General features: G+C 41.2%; 1 protein-coding gene across 1 annotated transcript; it reads right to left on the minus strand.

Moving 5' to 3' along the window:
* Positions 1-1,804: 1,804 nt before the first annotated feature.
* On the minus strand, positions 1,805-23,900 carry kcnj9 (potassium inwardly rectifying channel subfamily J member 9). Its single transcript, XM_078263554.1, has 8 exons — positions 23,497-23,900; positions 21,736-22,183; positions 18,359-18,572; positions 15,005-15,206; positions 12,126-12,318; positions 9,684-9,881; positions 7,570-7,700; positions 1,805-3,763 (listed from the first exon to the last, which is right to left on the minus strand). Exons 2-8 carry the CDS (start codon positions 22,031-22,033, stop codon positions 3,497-3,499), a joined length of 1,503 nt encoding a protein of 500 aa, XP_078119680.1. The 5' UTR covers positions 22,034-22,183; positions 23,497-23,900; the 3' UTR covers positions 1,805-3,496.
* Positions 23,901-24,468: the final 568 nt, after the last annotated feature.

Here is a 24,468-nt window from a genome sequence, read left to right on the forward strand (position 1 = left end):
ACTCTCTGACAATCCTCGTAAACTCCCCTAACAGTTGTGAGGGTCCAATTCAAACACATTAACACACACACATTCACATGAACATACGCATACTCTGCCCTCTCCCTGTCCCCAGCCCCGGTTGCCTAGGAGACGGGAGACGGGACCCCCATCTCATTACACACCAACAGGGCTGTGTGACTGGCCTGAAGAAGCGGCATGGGCTCTTTATCGCCATCTAGCAGCCAAGACAGAGAAAGACATTTCATTTTCTTTTTTTTAAAGCCACGATTCTGCCTAGTAACCCAATATGCTGACTTCTCCTGGTGCTGGAATTTCTAATGAGACACATCATACTGCGGGGCTTCTGTATGTTCAGTATAGGCCTTTAGCCAAATAGTAACCTCCTAGGTAATAATCAGTGACTGGTTGAGGACAGAAAAGGGTTGTTTGAATACACTAAGCCAACTTCAGCTTGTGGCTGAGCAAATTGTCACACTTTCATCACACTGATATGTCAAGAGATAAATCATAAACGTTGCTAACACCAGAGGTGGAAAGTAACTAAGTACACATTCACTTAAGTAGGCTACTGTATTTAAGTATAATTCTGAGGTACTTCTATTTTACTTGACTATTTTACATGTTATGCTACTTTATACTTGTACTTCACTATTTTTTTTTATTTACATTTTTTATTGGGATCACAGTTGGGGTACATAATACAGCACAACAAGTATACATCATTTTCCTTTAAAAAATAAATATATATATATAGAAAATAATAGAAAAAGATAAACTGATAGATACATAAGTTATTGAATAAACGGGATTAAAAAAAGATATGAAATTGTTACAAAATTATAATAATACAAATTGTAATACATTTAATTTAATAAAAAGGGATAAAAACAAACAGACCACCCATGACAATTTTGGTGATACAATTGGGCAGGAAAGACAAACATACAAAGCCGCCAATGGGAATACTTCTTGTATCTCAGTACATGTACATTTGTTAGTAATATAACTGCCAGCATGTGTACACATTCTGCATAATCTCTTATAAATGTTCTGTTGGACTTGTGAGCTAAAACCCATATGTTCACGTAAACAGGGTTACATATTTTTCAAATTTAGGAGGGTGGAAAAGGAAATTATTTATAATTAAAATAAAAAGGTAAACAGCAAAGGGTACTTCACTAAAATCTAAGAGTTAAATATTGTACCCCAGTAAATGCATTTTACAGCCACAGTTACTAGTTACTTGTCATGTTCAGCAATTAAAATGTAACATTCTTCTCCTAATGACCAATAGGTTCACTCTCAGTGTCTCCTCATTTATGAGTCAGTAATAATCATTTTGAACAACACAAATAAAATTAGGTAAACTCTCCATACTCCACCTGTTTGTCTCATTCCAGACAAAAACAGAACTACAACTAAGTTCCTATTTTATTATGTTTTATGTATGTTAATTTCATTTAATTTCAATGATGTAAGAAGTATTCTGGTGTTTTACTTCAGTAAAAATAGCAATACCTCAAATGTCAAAATACTCTATCACCATTAGAAAAATGGCCCCTATGATTGTATTATATATCATATTATTTAATTGTTACGGCTACATTAATGTCTGTCAGATCACATGTTTGATTTGTACGAGTTTTCTTTATCAAACATGCATCTCATTCAGCTCTTCAGTATTCACAGTATGCACATGTAGCATGCTTTTTAAGTATGTAGCCCCTCCACAGAATATCACACAATCTGAGACAGTTGTTCTGGAATATACTGCAGTTTATTAATTCTAATAGATGTGTTATATTACATAGTAAAAACATCAAGTAGAAATGGCCACATATACAGTATACACAGCAGCAGAAGCAGGACTCTGGGCTGAACTAAGCAGGACACTGTTGTGCTTTTCATTTCTACTTGGCTGGGAAGGAAACATAGATAATCCTTGTGCTACACACGTGGACACACCCAAGTGTTAACCTTTCTCTATGTTAAAGGTTTTAGATAGATAACCTAGTCACCATTATGTGAGAGTGCAGTTAGGAATGTTATGTATGTTAATGCTAATTCACACTGGTGTTGAAGAGTAACTTAAATCTCATTTTTGCTGACCTCCAGCGGTTTTACTGATCACCTCGCTGCAGTGATGTACAGGTGTACTTACGGAACCAGTGACATCACTGTTGGGGGTGTGTTCAGAGGGTTTAAACATGCCAGAAACTTTTAACCAGAGAGGGCAGCAAAACACTGCTTTTCAGCCGGGTGTGAATTTACTCTTTAACAAACAAACAAACATAATACTCTGTGCCTACAGAAGATAAGATATCCTTTACACCGAGGCCAGGAAACACATTCTCACTCCCAACACATAAACAACAAAACAAAGTGATGCTTGGTCAGGTGCTTTTGGCATTTGTTACTGATGCAAAAAGTGTCCTTTAGCGTCTCAAGTCAGACACAGTGGGGCTTTCAACTAATTCACGCTTGATCTGGACTCTTCCTGTCACTTGTTGACGCTCTGGGTCGGGTCCAATTTGGCGCCATTTAAAAAATTTGGTTGAGTGGGGTTACAAATTGTACGTTTCAGTGTTAAGCGGGACAGGAACGGGACATGAACCTCAGTCTCTTCGGTGTAAGTCCTGTGCTCTTCACACTACGTCGTCTTACAACGTCACGGTCGAGCTGTGGTCGAGCTGTGGACAAGCTGCGGTCGAGCTGCGGTCGAGCTGTTGCTCTGCCCGGTGCGTCTCATACAGATGCTAAAGGGTGATTTTTGCGTCTGTATTTCAGGAGTTGGGAGTGAGAGAGGGTTGGCTTTGTTGTCCACTGGCCACTTTTATAATCTTTTGTCAGCCAAATATATATTTCAGACATTTTTCTAGCACCGCATGATGGTCTGTAGCCAAATGAAGTTTCTATATAAATATACTGGGTGTTACCTTCCCACTCTGTTAACGCCTGCATTATTTTCAATAACTCTCATAACAATCTTTGCATCTAAATAAATTTGAGGTTTCTACAATTTCATTCTATACTTCAGTATCATCTAGTGATATTCATGCGCAGGTAAAAATAAAGCTTCTATGCACAGTATCTATTTTAAATGTGAACAATTCACAAATGTGATGCTGCACAAACAACATTCTGCCTTGGTCCAAAGAATATATATATATATATATATATATATTATAATTTATTATTGTTGACCCCACCTGAAGCCTTGTGTTGTCATTTAAATGTAGATATAGGCAAGGGTGAGCTAACGAGACAATGCTACAAGATAGCATACATACAGTACATGTGTTACAAAGATCAACATAGAGATAAAAGACAGAAAAATCTCCAGAAATAAACTCTCATATGGTAACATAAGATATGGCATACGCTGTAGAACTGGGCCTAATTAAACTACTCATTTGCCCTAAAAAGAAAAGATTTGCAAACTTATTGTGGTGAGGGGGTGATATACTGAAGGTCTCTGTGAACATTCTGTGTTCTAGGCCTCTGATTCGGATTGGTCGGTGGCGACGCTGCCGTTCAGCTCGCCCAGTCCTGTCTGCTCCTGGATGTCCGTCATCTCTCCCACGATGAAGGTGGGCTCCCCTCCTTTGCTATTGGCTGAGCCGCTGTCCGGCTGCTTGGCCGCCTGGTTGGTCAGGGTGGGCTCTTCGTCCAGCCTGCTGGAGATGGACCAATAGAGGTGAGCGTCGAGTCTGGCTGCAGCCAATGACAGCTCTCGTGCTGAGCAGGAGGGCGAGACCACCTTGGGGGGAGGGGAAACATGAGACCTCGTCAAATCCATAGATATAACACAATATATCTATGTATATGTACAACTTGTTTGTTTGTAGATTGTTTTATATCTATGGTCAAATCACTATACTCTCAGTTCACATGTCCACTTGATGAAGATATTGTCATTACCAAGATGGCAAGAAGAAGCCACAGCGTTATATTTCTAAACAAGTGTTAACGTTTTAATGTCTTGGGACCACTTAGGTAGGGTTAGGGTAGTTTGGGTTTGTTCTTATTGTAGGTTGTAAATTATATTGTATAATAAATGTTTCCTTTTTTATCCAAACAATATGATAATATTTAAAATATGTATTATTTGCTAGTGTCTGTCCCCCTATGCACAAGCTTCAAATAGCTTACCAGGGTGTCCCATTTCACATATTTGCATTATGTCTTATGATTGTACTTTTCTTTTAATTTTTGTGAATAAAATTGAACATGTACATATAATAAATAGATAGAATACAATAAATAGTTCTATATTTGGGGAAATACAGTTATTATTTAATATTTGCTTTCTTGCCAAAAGTTAGATGAGTAGATTGATACCACTCTCATGACTGTACAGTAATAGTGCGTTCCATTTACCTCGGAAGCTGGAGCTGGGAATGACGTCACAACCGAGTTGAATGCGTTCCAGGAGTGTTTCTGACTTTGACCTTGTGGATTTTTTTTACCTTCAGACATAGCCAGGCTAGCTGTTTGTCCCTGTTTCCAATCGTTATGCTAAGCTAAGCTACGCTAACCAGCTGTTGGTGGTAGCTTGATATTTATTTATTTATAGGCATTTTCAGCCTTTATTTTGATAGGACAGCAGAAGACATGAAAGGGGAGAGAGAGGGGGGAATGACATGCAGCAAAGAGGCTGCAGGTCGGAGACGAACCCGGGCCCGCTGCGTCGAGGAGTAAACCTCTATATATGGGCGCTTGCTCTACCAACTGAGCTATCCGTCGGACAGTCTGGCGAGGTCAGTGACTTGAGTCTGTTCGTTGTGTTCCATGCCGTCGTGCGTCCAAGGGGCCGTTGGCCTTCATCTTTTCTGCCGAGGGTTGGCCGTCTGGTTGGTGTGTCATGACCTTAAAGCGTAACTCTCGCCAAAATGCAACCTAGGGTCTTTTTGTGAATGTACCCGAGTCAAACTTTAGTTTAAAAGCATAATTAGGACAGAAGCACCACTTTTAAGATTTACCGTATCTTCGTTTTTCGGTCAAATGGCCTTTTGAATGGGAGTGATAGGGGCACTACTATGATAGCATCAAAATAGCTATTTTTAAAACACTAACCCCCAATTTCCACCGGTTGTGGAACGGCTGCGGAACGGCTGCGTCAATAGGTTTCCATTGAAAGTCAATGTGTGTATTTCCACTGACTGCGGAACGGCTGCATTACGACTGCGTCCCAGCTCCAGCGGTCCGAAGCCCTCCGGAGCAGATACGCAGAGCTTCTATTTTTGCCGGACGCCGGAGAGCTCCACAGCAATTCAGCACAATTCAGATGCGGGACAGGAAGTCGAGCACAGAAACAAAATAAAACATCTGGTTAATTTTCAAAATAAAATACACTGTGCTCACGGCGGATCATATTTCCCGGCACTACACCTTGAAAACACAGCACAGAGTTGTTTCCCCTCTACTCCTCTGGATGGAAACAAACTGTTGTTTGTTTTGTGGTTCTATTCTACGTGAATTTGCGAGATCTTGTGGGTCCTCGTGACTACAGCTGTCAGTCATGGTAGCCGTGCCGCAACAAATCCGGACCTAGTGGGTATTGACGGACGGCAGAGCATGCAGCTGACACGCAGCGGAGCCGGTCCGCAGACGTTCTGCATTTAGTGGAAATCCGGAGTAAGAAGGCTCGACACAACATGAAACTTTGCTCGAAGTATCACCAGGGGCTCTACACATGAACTCGAGCATTGAGAACATTGTTTGTGTACACAGAGTTTACTAAAAAGAAAGGTTTTGAACGACTTACTTTAGTAGTTTAGTAAGAATCAATCTCCGAATGCGAATGAACGGACTCCATAGGAGGAAATGTAATTCTTATATGAGGCTCCTTTTTCAACTACAAGGTCAATATTGTTTTTCACTAACGACAAAACAACGAATTATCCGTGCATTTATATGGAACTAAGCTTTAGGAGCTTTCCATCTTTACTCTCCTCCCGGTTACGTTGGAGATGGTAGCGCCGGGAAACAACAACTGCTAAAGTAAGTCGTTCAAAACCTTTCTTTTTAGTAAACTCTGTGTACACAAACAATGTTCTCAATGCTTGAGTTCATGTGTGGTCCCTGGTGATACTTCGAGCAAAGTTTCATGTTGTGTTGAGCCTTCTTAGTGTTTTAAAAATGTTGATTTTGATGCTATCATAGAAGTGCACTCGCATTCAAAAGGCCATTTGACCGAAAAATGAAGATACAGTAAATCTTAAAAGTGGCGCTTCCATCCTAATTATGCTTTTAAACTAAAGTTTGACTCTGGTACATTCACAAAAAGACCCTAGGTTGCATTTTGGCGAGAGTTACGCTTTAACAGACAAATAGGAGCGTGGCATCAATTCTCTCATCTAAGTCTCAGCAAGAAAACAAATAAGTGTATTTCCCAAAATGTAAAACTATGACACCTACCACCTTAAATGTAACTTACTTTATAAGTATTCTCTTTTCTCCTCCACCTGCCTCGTGTATTTCTACAACTCTGAGTAAAACCTACTTTGGGGATCAACATGTGAAAACTCAGGTTGAAGCGGTTTTAAAGAGAGGTCAAACATAAAGTCCTGCGTGATCAGGTGCTTTTTATTCCATTTTTAGCATGTTGTTATTGTGTTACTGTTGGTGCTCTGCATTGTTGTGTATGTGTTTTCCTGTGTGCATTTGTATGAAAGCTCTTCTAGGGACAGGCTTTGGTGTATGGCCTTGGTCCATGATATGTACTTCTACCAACCAAAATAAACATGAAATAAATACTTCAGTTAGAGTTCCTGCATTTCCCAGCATGCCTTTCAACAACCCCAAGAGAACAAGCATGAGATTTCAGCTGTTGGTTATACATGTAGGTGGAGACAGGAATAGGGATAACAGCATGAGTTGTTCCAGGTTTCCTACTCAAACACTTGTAGTTGGTAGTCGGTGGAAGAATTGGTTTGTTTGCCTCTTCTGATAAATTGTTTAAAGGCAGTGGAAAAAGCCCAAAACGTTTACTTTTTAAAAAAAGGCTCATCACACAAGTTGACCTCTTTGGTTTACACATGATTTGATCCCTATTTTATATGCGACAGCTCACCCAGGTCACCAAATCAAACACTCCTGTATTAGCCTGTGGTTGTCTTTTAGTCTATTTCGACGTTTCATTTTCGGGATTGTTAATGTCCCTCATTTTCAGCTGGATGTCTGTTAACCTTACGTTTTCTTTGTGTTGGCATTCTAAACTCTGGTGGATTTCTGAGGACTATGGTTAACTGCTCCTCAGATCTCTGCAGGGTAAATCCAGACAGCTAGCTGGACTATCTGTCCAATCTGAGTTTTCTGTTGCACGACTAAAACTACTTTTGAACGTACACGTTCCATCAAAACAAGTTCCTTCCCGAGACAATTTTGCGGAGGCACTGGGGCTCCGCTTAGCACCGCCCAAGACGATTGTGATTGGTTTAAAGAAATGGCAATAAACCAGAGCACGTTTTTTCTCCCATCCCAGAATGCTGTGTGGACTAGCCAGACCCTCCTCACTGTGGAGGAAGGTCTGGCAATGCGAGACTAGTCTTCCATAGATGTTACCTCAAACGTGTGATGAAAGGCTCCGTAGTCAATGTCAAAGAAGCCCTCCGCCAGCGACATCATGGGACTAAACCTGTGACCCCACAACACTTCCTCGGCTAGATAGGAGCTCCTCGCCTGGCACGTCATCCCTGCACACTCAAACACAAGCACAATGATGAGTACATAGATTCACTCCCAAAAGGGGGGCCACCTTTACCTCATGGAAGACGCATCATGAATAGCTCTGATACAATGAATTCCTGCCAAACAGTGTGAAACAGTTGAGTATGCTATATTATCCTGTTAGAATGAATCTAACATAAGACAAAGAGATAAACAAGGGCCTATTTCAATCCTTCCTCGGTACAGGTAACTTACTATTTGTTACTGCCAGACTCTGTTTGATTTTTAAACTCAATGAACCCAGACCTCTTCAAGTTTTTTTTATTTATAAATTTGGTTAAAAAAGAGCTCTTGAGACTGGGGGGTCTTTTGAGCTTCATAAGCGAGTCCAGAGCAAAGTGTGACTAACAGTGAGTTAGTCCATAAGCTGTCAGTGCCTCATAGTTAAGTGATGAGAACATGCAGTATACGAACACAAAAACATCCCTCTGAAGATCACTTACTCTCCGGTTTTGTTCCCTGTTATATAACACATTCACTTATATATATATATTTCTTTTGTAATCACAACATTCTAACAGTTCTAACAGCTTCCCGAAAGGAGTAGAGATGGAGAGCTAAAACAATAAATTGCATATCTAAACTCAGACATCCTGGAAGGGGAGTTTCATTTTCTAATGGACAGCCTTGGACAGGGTTTGCTTTCTGTAAAACAGTGATGGCATTACTGTAATACCAGAGAGTTCTATGCATTTACAATATTCATTTTCTTAATGCTCAATACTTGTTGTTGCAGCCAAACATGCATTAACAACATAGAGGCCATTAGAACTTTACAGTCAAATTAAATTGCAAGGTATTATTTCCCATACAAAACAATGCTGTTAAGTTGTTATATTTTAGAACATGTTTAACATTTTAAATCTACAACAAATCATATAAAACCCTTAGTAATAAATTATTCTTATTTGAAATTATTTATATGGTTTGTAACTCAATAGGCTACATGTATCACTATTTCCAGTATTCCTTCACTGCACAGTGATTGTACATTTTCATACTATGTGCAAACATAGGAACATATAATCTTTGATTATTTTATCTGTCTTGTGCACACAACTGACAGAGTTTTAAGATGGCCTGCAAGTTGACCTAACTGCCTCTAAAGTAGGGCTGGGCAATTATCGATATTATATCGATATCGGTATATGAGGCTAGATATCGTCTTAAATCTTGGATATGGTAATATCGTGATATGATACAAGTCTTTTCCTGGTTTTAAAGGCTGCATTACAGTAAAGTGATGTCATTTTCTGAACTTCACAGACTGCTCTAGCTGTTCTGTTATTTGTCTTTACCCACTTAATCATTAAATCCACATTACTGATGATTATTTATCAAAACCCTCATCGTGTAATATTTCGTGAAAGCACCAATAGTCAACCCTACAATATCGCCGCAATATCGATATCGATGTATTTGGTCAAAAATATCGTGATATTAGATTTTTTTCCATATCGCCCAGCTCTACTTTAAAGCTATAGTGCGTAGTTAATGTCTCCCCCATGAGGAATTCTAAGTAATGACAACAAAACTGTCAGCGTGTCCACATGATACAAGCCTCCTGTGACCGCGCACTACCCCCACCCCTCCTCTATGCAGTTGCTAGTAGCCAAGAAGGACATGGAAGATTAAAAAAACATGATGGACTCTTCAGAAGAGGTAATTATCTTCACTCGATTTCCTGTGCGAAAGTCACCGGACGACAAAATCTTCTGAACATAGCCATATTGAGAACTAGAGAGAGTTTTGTGGAGCTGATAGTCTTAATTAGCTTTGTAACAACTCATTTGGCAATGGCTTGAATGTAACGGACGTTCAATAATAACAAAAAGTTATACCCTAAAGCTTTAAAGGTTAGACGAAATGATTTAGCAGGGACAGATGGATGATTGGAGGATGATGTTTGCATTCTCATTACTTCCTAATGTTTAACCCATTCTCCTCACCGGTTGCCTCCACCATTCCCTCCAGGATGACCACAATCTCAAAGTCCTCCTTCTCGAGCTGGGCCTGCGACATGTCCCAGAAGGGAGAATGGACGTCGATCTCATGGGAGATGACCAGCGGAGAGACCAGGAAGAGACGGTCATCGCCCGTCTCAAAGCCCACGCTTATGTCTGTCTGGTCCAGAGGGATGAACTCACCTAGAGGAGACAATCACATGGGAGGTGAGGAAAAAGTTCAGATCAGAGGCTCTTCTTAAAGAGACATGCATACTAGGTAATTAGGACTACAGTTGAAAATTAGCCGACTGGCTAACACTGCCGCATTTACAGAAATGTTGATTAATGTGCATTGTCCTAATCAAATAAACTTACAAACTTAAACTTCTTCATAAATAAATCAAGATCCTCCTGATTGGGTGACAGCAAATTCAAAAAATTTCTCAAGGTTTTATTTGGGGGGAATATTTGACGTTTTTGTTGCCTTTTTCAAGAGTTTTTTGGAAAAGTTTGTCGCCTTTTTTTCTCAAAGTTTTTGACGCTTTTTCCGCCATTTTTCAAGTTTTTTGAAAAAGATGCAGACATGTCCCGGGACCTCCCTAGATAGTTGGAGATCTCAACCCCCCCAATGTTGAATCCAAAGTTACACCCTTGAGTATAACCATAGGCTGCTCTATAATTCTGGATTATCTAAAGGCAGTTGAAAACAAAATCTTGGTAACGCTTTATAACAACCATCAAATGGTAAAATTATAAAAGGAGATAGATAGGTCCAATGTGTAATATATTTACTGTAATAGGCCTAAATCCAAAAATGACCCCAATGCATTATCAGATATAAAGGAAAGATGCTAAGTTGAAATACTATCTTTTCTGACAAAATGCTACTCATAATACTACAACAATGCTAATGCCAGTATTTTCTCCTTTTGAAATTTCCGTTCCATGACGGAATTTCTGTTTGTGTTTTGGCCTGTGTGTTGTTATCAACTGCCCATTTTGACAGCCAGGCCGGATTGCCAGATGTACCTGTAAAAACGTTAACCCAGCACGCTACAGCTGTAACGTTAGTACAGCCATGAGCAGCAAACAAATGAACAGGATCAACGGAGATAGATTCTAACCAACCTAAAAAAAAAAAAACACGTTTCTAACAATTGCGTGACCAGAGACGTATCAAAACCCGGGTAAATATTGGAGCTGTATTTGAAAGATGGAGACAGCTTAGAGCCCAAAAGGACGCCAAGTTGACTAATCTTCCTCCTGAACAGGTAAGCATTAGCTTCAGGCTAATTTATCACGACTACAAGGGACGGGCATTTTACGTCATTACAACATTCGTGTACTCACATTGAATTATATAGCTAGAGTACCCGAGTTGGTTACTCACAAAAACAATTGAGACACAGCCAGTAAAGTGATCCCGACAGGTCCTGGCTAACGCCGCCATGCTAACCCTGCTAACTGCTAACGTTACAGGAGGACCAGGCAAGCGGACCATGGCTGTTTACAACGTGTAGCCTGTTCAGTGGCCGTAGCAGACAACGGTAAGTTATTTTAAGCCAAGAGGGGGGCTGAAAATTGGAGAGGACCGTGAGTTTGCAGTGTGTTTAGCGATTGTTGCTGTAACTTTAAGCCAATAAAGTGCGTTCAGTCGGGTGGAGAGGACGGCAAGGTAGTGTTATTTTTAGCGGTTCCTACTGTAATTCTAAGCCGAGGAAGTTTGTCTGTCCGTTATTTTTAGCACTCCACGTGAGCACGGGCTTCTATGACTGTCAATATAGCCAGCATCTAACGTTAGCTACTCCGCTGTGCTGGGAAGTAATGTCTGGCTATGTGAGATAAGGGTCTAGCAACATTGTTGTGGATGCTCCTTCAGCACGCTTTGGAGGACGGTCTGGCAAAGTGAGACTATGGATGCTGCGGTCTCAGCCTGGCAACCTACCGTGAACTTTGAGACGACTCTCTCCAGTATTTTGAATTTGTACTGCAGTAACTATTTTAAACACTAGCTGTCAGTATTACATATTGCAACTTTGACAGATTATTATAAGCATTAGTTGCTACTTTATGATTGCCATCCAAATGTTTATAGATGGTTTACAAAACAATTACCATTTACAAAGTATTACATATTTATTTAATCATTTAGAAACTAATTATTTGATACAACACTAAACTAATGATAACATAACATACATTATAACCATACTAATAATTAGTACACATTTAAAATCATAATTTCATTGTCTGTTAACAGAAAATAACAATTAACTCAAGTTTAACTATCAATTTGCCATTTATTAATGATGTTTTTTATAAAGGGTTGCCAATATCAATATAATTTTATGATGCGCCCCACCTCTGGATGCTGTAGTACAGTTTTGGTAGGGAGTACAATGTGTACCAATGCTATCTAACTAATGTCCTATGTGGTAGCCTCACCCTCCTGGGTCTGTTTAGACTTGATGAGCTTAGCCCTCATGTTGGCCCCGACGATGTGGGAGCTCCGCAGGTCGCCCACCCTGAACATCAGACACAGCTTGTCGTCTCTCAGAGAGATGACGGCGTGTTTGGAGAACACCAGCGTCTCGGCCCGTTTGTTGGGCTGCGAAATCTTCACAAACATACAGCCGACCTGGACAGAGAGGAGCGAGAGGTGAGACAGACGAATGCAGCACTGAGATCAAGTAATACTAAATACTGTTTAAGTGGATGTCATTAAACACTTTAACAAGAGCCGTCTCAGTGCTGTGGTGTGGTCGAAATCCTGACTGGAAGGCATCAAAACTGTTGTTCAGTGACAAGAAAAGGTTTAGTTGTGAAAAAACTAAACCTTTTTCAATGATTTTACTTTTTTGAAGAAACAACTCGCACATCCAAAAGTTCTTCTGTGCAGGTGCGTTGGAAAATATCAACTTGGAACAAAGGAAAGAATCGTGCACTCTGCTCTTGCTATCGCATCACCGCTTATTTACAGAATTTCTGTAAATGAGGGATCCTTTCCTTTGTTCCAAGTCAATGGTTTTACTTAAAAATGGAAGGTTTGATATCGGCCTATAATTGCTCATTAGTGATGTCTAGATTGTTCTCTTTTAACAGTGGCTTGATGACTGCAGTTTTCAGGGCCTGTGGGAAGATACCTGAAAGAAGAGATGTGAAAAATGAATCACATCTTTGGTTTTTCAAAGTTAAAACTGATATACACTGTACGGCTGTAAACATTCATTGTGAGCGCTGAATACAAACAAAGCTTCTTCTTTTTTTCAATAGAACCGGCTATTTCCAGTTTTGTTGAAACACAGTACTGACACTTGAGTTAACCTCAAACTCAATATTGTTTTTATACGCATAGTAAAACAGCCCACTTGCTAATATGGCATGTTTCCAGCTCGCAAACATGCATAAACATGACTCTGCTCAGATGTCGGTGTGTGGATTCATCCTCATCAGAAGAGTGCTTACTTGGTCGGAAAATTCAAGCTCCATCAGCACTTTCAAAGTAAATATTCTTTTTCAGGAAGCAAAGCATCTGCACTGAATTTGTGTCATTTGGTCTGTATAGTATTGATGCATACACTCTTCTCTCTAGGCTCCAGAAAAAATGATGTGTTCAGTTTTTGATTTGAATCTGCTGAACTAACAGGAGGCATATTTCTAATCAAACAGACACAGGTCAAACAGTATTTACAATTGCTTTAGCTTATTAAGGTGCCTTTCAGAAAGGGACGGGGGGCTAAATGGAATTAGATCATTTGAACATTTGACTACGAATCTGAAAGCCAATTTGATATGCTTTCTTCTTTTCTTTTCTTTTTTCTTTTTCTTTCTACGTGTCACTATGTGTTAGACTAAGATCTGCACACACAGTAAGTATTAGAAGTCCTCACCTAGGTCAGCAGTAATTCAGTGTCAGTATGTTAAGGATATTTTTCTATGATTATGTCCTGTATTTTTAGGTTTCATAACAAAATGTTGAAACATTTGTTTAAGAAGTTACTCTGTAGGTGAAATTCTCCAACTCTAAATCAAAATACTGTGTATGATGCAGGAAGGGAAATAACATTATTCTTTCTCAAATAAACACAATAAATCTTCTTTAATAATAATATTAAAGAGCCCCTATTATACTCCTTTTCAGCACCATATTTGTACTCTTGGGGTTTACTAGAATAAGTTTACATGCTTTGATGTTCAAAAAACACATTAGTTTACTCATACTGCCCATTGCTGCAGCTCCTCTGTCTGAAAAGCCCAGTCTGCTCTGATTGGTCAACCAAATTCAAACAAGCCACGCGGCAGGCTGTACAGCACATAGTATGAAAAACTGGGCTGGCTTTCTCAATCAGTGACGTCACTAATTGAGGAATTTCAAACAGGAATGTGGGCAAGAAAGCTCCATTTGGAGTGAAATGTGTTTTTTTGTTCTTTATACATCTATTACATACACCAAAAAAATATATAACACACTAAAAGACAGGAAAAATCTGAAAAAGCATAAAAGGGGCTCTTTATACCTCTGAGGACGAAAGACGCTCCGGCGCATCCAAACGATGTTTGACAAAACTCCTACTCAAAAAGCGATATTACAAAATTTCATTTCAAACATTTATTTACTTATTTAATCAAATATAACCTAAGACTTTGGTAAACTCATTTTAAACACCGAAACTATTCGTACAACACATCATAAATTAAGGTTTGTTTTCAAAAGAGATTTAGGGAATTTCAAAAGGCCAACATCAACGTTTCAGCTTTGGCGCCAAATTATCTCTTTACACATTGCTCTAGAAATTTTTTTTGGCCTCACTATAACAGAAAGCTGAGTTTCTTCTGAACATTTTTATATGAAATACATGTGGATCAGTTATATGCAAATACCGTAAAAAGATACATTAAAGAAGATATGTGTCATGGTTGTGTATGTTTCAGTTTCCTGTTTCACCTGTTTCTGAGCCCTCGTATCACCTGTCCCTTGTTTCACCTCATTACCTTGTGTATTTAGTCTCTTTGTTGTCTTTGTCTGTTGTCAGATCATTGTATTGTGTTAGTGTGTGGAGTGTACCCCTTTGTCTCAGTGTTCCTTTTTTTTGTTATTCCTGGTCTTTTGGCTTCCTCAACGTTTTTGTGGCATTTTAGGCCTTTATCTTTGACAGGACAGCTTAGATATGAAAAGGGAGAGAGGGGGGGAATGAAATGTAGCAAAGGGCCGCAGGTCGTAAACGAACCTGCGGCCGCTGCGTTGAGGACTGAGCCTCTGTATATGGGCGCATGCTCTACCAATTTCTGAATATGATCTTCCCATGTCTCGCCCTGGCGCTTACCATGAAGGCGTTGACCATTGAGCCCAGGATGGCCTGCAGCAGCAGCAGCATGGTGCCCACTGGACACTGGTCGGTGATGACGCGGTGGCCGTAACCAATGGTGGTCTCTGTCTCGATGGAGAAGAGGAAGGCCGAGATGAAGCCATTGACGTTGTTGACGCACGGTGTCCACGTCTCATCCTCCAGATGGTCCAGATCCCCCCTTCGGGGGAGGAAAGAAAGGAGGAGAATAGTGTGAGAAAGAGATGGGGGGGGAGGGTGACAAAGTGGGTGTCAAGAGTGAAAAATAGACAGAGGGCGAGAAGATTTATATTCTTAGAACTGAGGTGCAGAAATAAATGCATGACGACTCGTCTGTCCCTTTATATTTACAATCCCCTTTCATATCTTATAATGAATAAGTAAACCCTCATATTGATTAACCTGACATTAACGCTGTCACTTTTTCTCGATGCTGCAAACACCGACTTTTCCCATCATATATCATCACACACAGCATCTTTACTAACAGTCAGAGTGTGCAGATTTTCTTTCAAATGATTCTCTACACAGGCTAATGTCCCTGATTAACACAGCTCCAGCCAGTGAGGGAGAGCTAATTGATGAAAGTGGTGTTAAGTCATTTTTACGATATATAACTTTTTATTGACCTGTGTTGGTGACCAAGGAATTGCAATAACACCGACAGCTTTCTGGCACAGCTTCAGGTGGCCTGTAATTGATATCAAGAGGTCACAGTTTTACGAGACGAAAACGTTAGCTAATTAGAGCGGGGATCCAGCAGACACATCAAGTGAAGAGGTACATCATGATGAAATACACTATAATATTAATACTGCTCAGTCATCTGTTTTGGCTGAAAAATGGGCCTTATTTTTTTAGCCGTCGTTGGCAGAAATGTCTTGCAATGCTGATCACTCACACAGCATCATCCTCCATCTTCGAGCAATTAAAAAGGTAGTGCTGCCTCGTGATGATTTCATTACAGGACATTTTGGGAAATATGATTATTTGCTTTCTTGGTTGGATGAGTAGAGTAACGCCACTCTTATATCAGTCTGTTGTATAAAGCTAGTGCCAGGAGACGGATAGCTTTGACCTAGCTTTAACCTATGACGTTTAACCATGTATCCAGCTAATTTAAATAGCTCATGTTATTGTATTGTGTGAACAGTTAACTTAATTTAATATTGTATGTGGCATTTTCTTTTGTGGGGTAGTTGCTCAGTCCGTGGGGAGTTGGGTTGGGAACAGGAGGGTCTCAGGTTCAAGTCCACTTACAGACCAAAGTACAGAGTGAGGACTAGTAGCTGGAGAGATGCCAGTTCACCTCTTGGGCACTGCCAAGGTGCTCTTGAGCAAGGCACTGAACCCCCCAACTGCTCGGGGCGCCTGTCCAGCAGTCGCAACCCACTCACTTTGATATCTCTCCATTTGTGCATGTATAGGACCTGAGCATGTGTGTTTATTTCAGGCCTGTGTGTAGTGTGTTCTAACAACGGAGTGAAAACAATGTAATTTCCCCCCTGGGGCTCATTAAAGTATAAAACAAATAAATAATTAAAATAAAATAAAAAAATTTCCACCAAAACAAGTTCCTTCCCGAGACTATTTAGCAGAGCCACTGTCGCTGCGTCCGGAGCTTAGCGCTGCCCAAGACGATTGTGATTTGTTTAAAGAAATGCAAACAACCCAGAGCATTGTTTTTCTCCTATCGCAGAATGCATCTGTGGTGTAGCCAGACCATACTCCACAGCGTTGTGGAAACAGGTCTGGCAATGCGAGACTTTTACTTTTACACAAGATCACGCGAGAATCACAGGATGACATATCACACAAAAATCCATCTTGTCAGGCTTCAAGTAATGTGTGTGTCCAGACAGCAGCCGACTGAACTAATCAGCAGCTACAGGCGTGGTAAAGGTGTATGTGACGGCCACACTCTTCATTCAAAACAACAATGGTGGACATGGTAGACAGATGGTTCATCCAATCACATGCCACCTGTATTTCTTTGAAAGAACGTGCCCTTTTACAAATGACTTCCCAGATGGTTGTGTGAAACAAACCATCTGGCATGTAAGGTTAGGTATGCTTAGCACAAAGACTGGAAACAGGGGTAAACAGCTAGCCTGGCTCTGTCCGAAGGTAAAAACAAATCTGCCTATCAGCCCTTTTGAAGCTCACAAATATGTTATATGTTGTATGTTTTTGTATTGGCTAAACAAAGCTAAGCTATCCTTCACCTGGCTGTAGCTTCATATTTATTTACCATCTAACTCTTGCCAAGAAAGTGAATAAGCACATTACCCAAAATGTAAAACTATTGCTTTAGGTAGCAAGGCGGAACACTCAGCCTAGAGATAAGGAAAGCCTTGTTCTTACGTACTACAAATGCTACCACAATGTCTGAAAGTGATTTTTAAAATCAATTAAATACGTTAGTCATTTTGAGCTATAGGGCTTTTCTTGCTCATTATCATTGGGATTTAGCAACAGTAGTGTTCAAGCAGAATACAAATCTACAGACTCCACTATGGCTCAGGACCGAAGGGCTGGAGCCAAGTCCACCTTTGTTGAGTCCAAGACAAGTCCAAGACCAGGACTAGTTGAGACAGAGTCAAGACCGAGTCCCAAAAGGTTTGAGTCCAAGTCAAGACCGAGTCCAAATGAGAGACAGTTAAGACTGAGAAAGAAAGGATCAAATTAGGACACATATTAACTTTAAGTATAATAATTTCACTTAAGTCACATAAAGCTGAGGTGTAACTTCACATTTTACATGTTGTTCTGGTGTAACAAGAACATTCTGGACTGCCGATGGAAAATGTAACATATAACAAGCAACACAGGTGTCACTAAAAAAACTGACATGTTCATATTCTTGAACTTATTCTTGAACTAATTGTCCTGAAGAATTCATAGTACAAAGTGCTCGCTGATGTTGCGTCTGTGGCCGAAATGAAAATGATTGATGCCTGACGATTGAGGTATATGATGCAGCCAAACATATACCAAGGACCAATGTCCTGTTCTAGATGGATTTTGAATTAAACCAATACCTGTTTTCTGAACAAGTGCACTTCATCACTTTTGATGAATGATTGTTTTGAAAGATGAAGTTACTTGAAAAAAAAGCATATAGTGCTGGACTTGGTCGAGATCAACTACAATATTTGGCGAGTCCAATGGTTGAGTCCCAGGCAAGTCAGAGTCCAAATACCAACGAGTCCAAGACAAGTCAGAGACAATAGAAAAACGTCTTGAGTCCGTCTCCGGACTCAAAGTACTACGGCCCTGCGAAGAGATCTAAATAAATAAACGTCTTCCACCCCCTTTGCTTAACGATCTTACCTACAGTAGGCTATGAGGTACCAGATGGCCCCGAAGAAGAGCCACGTGCCGGCGTAGGCCATGACGAAGACAAAGAGCGAGCAGCGCCAGTTGAGGTCCACCAGTGTGGTGAAGATGTCAGTCAGGAAGCGATAAGTCTCCCGCATGTTACCGTGCTGCACGTTGCAGCGGCCGTTCTTCTCCACATAGCGCTGTCTCTTACGCCGAGTCCGGACTGGGGAAGAGACGGGGAGAGAGGGGAAGCAACACAATGTGGTTACAGACTTTTGAGTTTAAAATATGCATGTACGTGCAACATGAGTTTTGGTGCTTTTCTATGCTTTAAACAAGGTTAAGGTTAAGTTAAAGAGTCTTCGCAGGTGTCTTAGTTTCATAAACTTATGTTCCAGGAAACCCATTCAAAACCCTTTAGCATACTTAAAAAATGTATACAAGGCTGCCTTTCTACATTTCTGAAAGGTTTTGTTTAAAGATATAACTCTGACTGCAGTCAGAGGATGCGGGTTGAATCAAGGAACATAGAGAGATTTGATGAGGTGCCAGGGGAAAAAATCAGTTGGAGAGATACAGTGTGGCTCAGAGGAAAGTCAACCTGGTAAATAAGGGATAGATAGCAGAAATGAAAACAGACGGGTGAGGAAAAGGGAGGAAAAGAGAGGACATGAAGTACGACAGGACAACATCATCAAACACTCGGAGAAGAAAAGCTACATTGGACTTTAGTTACTGTACATCCCAAAAGGGAACTGATGATGTTGTTTCTTCGTAGAGAGCCTTTTTACTGTGGGTGTACCCAGCCACAACTAAGATTATGACACATGCAGGTTGCAAAACTATTCTGTTCTTTCTTTTTTTTCTTACCCTTGACGACAACAATGGATATTAATCAGTATGCATCCTACGCAACCTAAAGAGTCATATCTTAAGGTCAACCTGATCTCACAGAATTCCATGAAATGAACACGGCCCCTTTACTCAAAATCTGTGGCAGTTTCACGGAATCGCAAAAAATTCCGTGATGGGCCCACGGAAGAATTCCGTGAAATGAACAGGGCCCCTTAAGTTAAGGAAAAGCTTGTGGGTGGGCTTACGTTTCCATGACACGTGGGACAACAACGGGACGGTTGGGTTTAGGAAAAGAAGAACGGGATGGTTGGGTTTAGGAAAACAATAAACGGTTGGGTTTAGGAAAACAATAACGGGATGCGGGACAACAACAGGACGGTTGTGTTTAGGAAAGAAGAATGGGACGGTTACGGTTGGGTTTAGAAAACATGACGCGGGACACGATCCCCGGTCTCCTGGGTGAAAGTCCTGTGTTTGACCCATCCACCACCCCAACCAACTTCCCTACGCAGATTTTCGGGCTTTTATAATACTCACTACCGTAATCGTTCCTAATGCTACGTCATCTTCTCATTGACTTTGCATTGGCATTGTTTTCCGTGGTGACCACACGGAATTTTCACACATTCCGTGCCACCACCACGTAATGCGGTGTTAACAGTTCGTGATCATTTCACGGAATTCTGTGAGACCAGGTTGCTTAAGGTTTAGAGCAATAGTTCAGCCCAAAAGGTCAGTGTCTCTGCCTTTTCTATGGGCGTTTTCACACCTGTAGTTCGTTTGCTTTGGTCCGAATCAGTTGGTGAGTAGCAAACTTTTTTTGCCCTCGGACGGTTTGGTTTGGTTTGGTTTCACACCTGGAAAAATCCAAGCGTACCAAAATGCGTCATTACAAATCAGGCAAGAACGTCCAGCCCTCTTATTGGTCGGATATGTCTGGGGGCGGGAGCAAGAAAGTAAATACAGGAAGAAGGTCCTGTGTTCTGGTCTAGTGGTCAAACCAGCTCATTTCATTAAAATGATCAGACATTGTTTCCCAAGCGACGTGACTACGTCTGCTCTGTACACAAACGAACCGCTCCAGAGTTCGAATGAAAGCATACCGAGACTACCTCTTGAAGCAGGTCTCGGTACGCTTGTTTGGTCCGCTTTTGATGCGCACCAGAGTTCGATTGCCACGTTCTCACCTGCCCAAACGAACCGCACCAGCGGGGCAAACAAACTCTAGTTCGATTCAACCGAACTAAAGGCTGTCGGTGTGAAAACGCCCTATGACTAATGTCTGTGAAAGGTCCGCTGTAGCTTAACTGTCTATTTTTGTGCTCCTGGAAGGTATTGCCATAAAAACAATGAATATCCAATTATTTGTGTGTGTGTGTGTGTGTGGGGGGGGTTAAATTGATATACCCATAGGGGTCAGTAATGCTGTAGTCTGGATCGACTGTCCCTCACTTTCTGCTTTCTTTGTGTTTACGTTAACTCCGGTCGCATCAAGGAGCAGCAACAGATACCTTTGAGCAACATTACACGCTGAAAATGGCAAGTTTTTAAGAAAATTTGGATCGTGTAACAAGGCAGGTCTGCTTGTTTCTTTTTGGGAATGATTGTAAAGATTTACAAAGAATATGTTTACGGCATTTCCTCTCTAACTGGGAAGTTTTGGGACCAATTGGTGGGATTGCTGTGGACAAAGTACACACGGTGATACACTGGTAAAAGCATATAAGGTTTAACCATGTATCCAGCTAATTTAGACAGCTCACGTTACTGTATTTTGTGAACAGTTAACTTCATTTAATATTGTATGTAGCTTTTTCTTTAGCGGAGTGTAAGTTCCACCAAAACAAGTTTCTTCCCAAGACTATTTTGCAGAGCCACCAGCTGCGTCTGGAGCTTAGCGCGCGCCCAAGATGATTGTAATTGGTTCAAAGAAACGCAAACAACACAGACTTTTCTTCTATCCAGCAGTGTATGCTCATGTTGCCAGACCTTACTCCACAGCGCTGTTGAGATAGGTCTGGCATTGCAAGACTAGTAATGATGTAATCGCAACCTTCATTCAGTTTTCTCCAGACGTGAATGAAGTGAATAGAAAGCAGCCATAACATTTTTTTAAACATTTTCTTCATCATTAAATAGGACAGGAGGTCACATGCAGAGTAGTCTATATCCACGACGTTCCACTTCCGGGATTGTTCTTTGTGTTGGCATTCTAAACTCCGGTGGATTTATGAGAACTATGGTTAACTGCTCCTCAGATCTCTGCAGGGTAAATCCAGACAGCTAGATAGACTATCTGTCCAATCTGAGTTTTCCGTTGCATGACTAAAACAACTTTTGAACATACAAAAGTTCCATCCCGAGGCTATTTTGCAGGGGCACCGCTGCTCCGTCCAGCGCTTAGCACCATCCAAGACGATTGTGATTTGTTTTTCTCCCATCCCGGAATGTTGTGTGGACTAGCCAGACCTTCCTACGCAGGGCTGTGGAGGAAGGACTGGCAATGAGAGACTACATGCAGAGTAACTCACCCCAGCCGAATCGTCCCCTCTCTTTCTCCGTTCCCTGGGTCTTCTTCCTGGGCTCATTGGCTTGGGCCTCCCGCTCAGCCAGCTTGGCCTGGAAGGACCTGTTCACCTTGGCTAAGGGTGGAGGTGACGGTGCTGTCTCCGTGGTGACGACGTGGCCCAGCTCCCCCAATAGGTTGAAGACTCCGGTGGAGGCGGTGGCCTCAGTGGCCACCTCAACTTCTTCCCCTTCCACCTTCTCCTCCACAGGGAGCGAGAGAGAGTCCGGGCACGAGGGGAAGACCGAGTTCTCCAGCGCCATGGCTTGTGTGTGTGTGTGTGTGTGTGTGTGTGTGTGTGTGTGTGTGTGTGTGTGTGTGTGTCAGGTGTTTTAGCGTGTTATTGATATCCTCCCTATGGCAGACTCTGTCCAGAAGCTATTGATTGGAGCATTTGTTTGCTTGACTGAAGCCTGGAACATAGGAGAAGAAAGCAATGATCAAATGAAACCCTGTATTGATTAGCTGTTTTGCAGTAATTCACTGACAAATAAAGAAAGAAAAAAAAGGACCTACTATCAGGGAATTATGAATTCAATATGTTATTTCCATGGCCTAGGAAAGTTCAATTAGTATTTGGAAAATGAGATACTTTCTCTCTCAAAGCCAGAAACAAGAGAAGTACTGTAAGTATCAAACTGTAGTAGTCTGGCTGAACAGATGTACTTTGCTGGGTTAAGCCTGACATCCGGCGGGTCCCTCCCATTCCGCTATCTCCGCTATGTATTTTGCAAGGGCACAGTTGCTGCATCTGGAGTTAGCACCACCCTGGACGGTTGGGATTGCTTTAATGAAACGCAAACAACCCAGAGGGATTTTTTTTCTTATCCCAGAATAGATAAGCAAGACTAAAGTCTGGAGCTGCTCCCTAGACAATGAATGGGAGACTGGAGATTTTGTTTACTCTTTTTACACCCAAATGATGGGAGACAGTTGTTCATGTTTGATAATGTTTTTGGACTGTCTTAGACCATAGGAATAACATGTAGAAATGTTGAAAATGGGCATAGTTCCCATTTCATTTCTCTTAAGATACCTTTGCCTTTTCTACATTCACAACTAGGCCTATAGCTTCTGTGTTGCTTGCCATACCGATTTGACTTCCTGTCACTGCCTCTTTCAATATGTCACCCCTTTTAAAAGCAAACTGAGCAAAAAGAATGAATCATAATGTTTGAGGTTGGTCTTACATAGTTTTGTGTCTGGAATAAGACGTCAAGGGAGAATAAATCTCTTCCTCTAAAAAGAGCAGAGTGTGGCATATGGATACTATCCACTTTCACTGTTTAGCATGTTTCATAAGCCTTGGGGTGTGTGTGTGTGTGTGTGTGTGTGTGTGTGTGTGTATGTGTGTGCGCGCGCGTACTTACTGCTATGTTATGTGTTTGGTTTATGCTACAGGCATACTAGGATTGCTTACATAAGTCCCATATAAATCTAAAACAGACATATGTTATGTGGACAGTGAGACATGGTGTCTCTGACATATTAGCACAGTAAAATGGACTCCTAGTACTCTTTAGCCTTGCATGATGTGTGGACAATTGCGGGATCCACGCAAGAGGAAACTGATACGGACAATCAAGATGACGCACTACGCATGATGGATGGATCAGAAATAGCCTCTATTAGTCTGTTAGCCAGCCAAATAGGCTGCAGAAACCAAAAGGCTATAAGCTTGCGGATTCATCACAGACAGATAAGAATGAACCAAATCTTAGCCTACCTGCTCAGTGTAGCAACTTGTAGGCTAGATGTATAAAACCTGGATTGGGCAGATGATTTATCATAAGCAAAACAAAAATCTGGTCCAAGAACGAACCGCGACTGGCAACCTTGGGTCGATGACACCCATTTCTGGTGTTCAGGCTACCAGCGACGCAGCAGCATCAGTCCACTCCTGTTCGCTGCTCCAGGAAAACAAAGACCACCTCGAGCCGACCACTCAGCATTCACAGTAGCCTAAATAGCAAAGCGAACACACCATCCACTGAATGATCACGCGTAAAAACGAAAACCTCCGGCAAAAACAATTGAAGTAAAACAAATGATTAAGTCATTTGTAGAACATGTGTCAGTGGACGTGCGAAATGGCAGCAGAATAACCCGGCAGTGTAGAGAGCTCCATCATCATCATCATCATCATCATCTGTGCATCTGATGGAGTCAGTCAGGTGTGCGGCGGAGGATGCTGTCATCAGCCCAGCCCCTATCAACCCTGGCAGCCTGCCTGCCTCAGACTTTTTTCATCTGCCTCCCTCCGCTGACTGTCAGACCCCTATGCACTGCAGAGATGAGGAAATGCAAAGGCCTTTTTTTATGTCATTAGCCTACACATATCTCGTAGGCTATTTAATGTTTGGTCAAAATGACTGATGGTAGGCCTATAGATTATATAGATTTTTATTTTTATTTTTAAATAAGGGTTTATGGTTTTAATGCAAGTAGCATTTCACATTTGTAAACGTAAACATTCTAAATGGCCCCGGGTTGATTTGCAGTGTATGCGAATGATATCAACTGACAGGAAGTTAACAAGGGTACAGGCTGTTGCCTAACAATGAAATTCCATTGATAAGGTCTATAGGCTATATAGGCCATGCCTACAGGCCTACTATTTGTGTTTTAATTTGGTTCTCTTAAATATATTTGTATTCCACGTTTCTTAAAAACCAATGAAAATAATTTATATAGACTC

The sequence above is a fragment of the Sander vitreus genome, chromosome 12 (assembly GCF_031162955.1).
Source record: "Sander vitreus isolate 19-12246 chromosome 12, sanVit1, whole genome shotgun sequence".
Classification (NCBI taxonomy): Eukaryota; Metazoa; Chordata; class Actinopteri; order Perciformes; family Percidae; genus Sander; species Sander vitreus.

Coding starts and splice junctions, on each gene's coding strand:
- kcnj9 (XM_078263554.1), bottom strand. CDS start 22,033: ATGGCGCTGGAGAACTCGGTCTTCCCCTCGTGCCCGGACTCTCTCTCG. Junction 9,882..12,125: donor GTCTAAACAGACCCAGGAGG/GTGAGGCTACCA, acceptor TGTCTCCTCTAG/GTGAGTTCATCCCTCTGGAC. Junction 7,701..9,683: donor GGGAATGGTGGAGGCAACCG/GTGAGGAGAATG, acceptor TTGAGTGTGCAG/GGATGACGTGCCAGGCGAGG.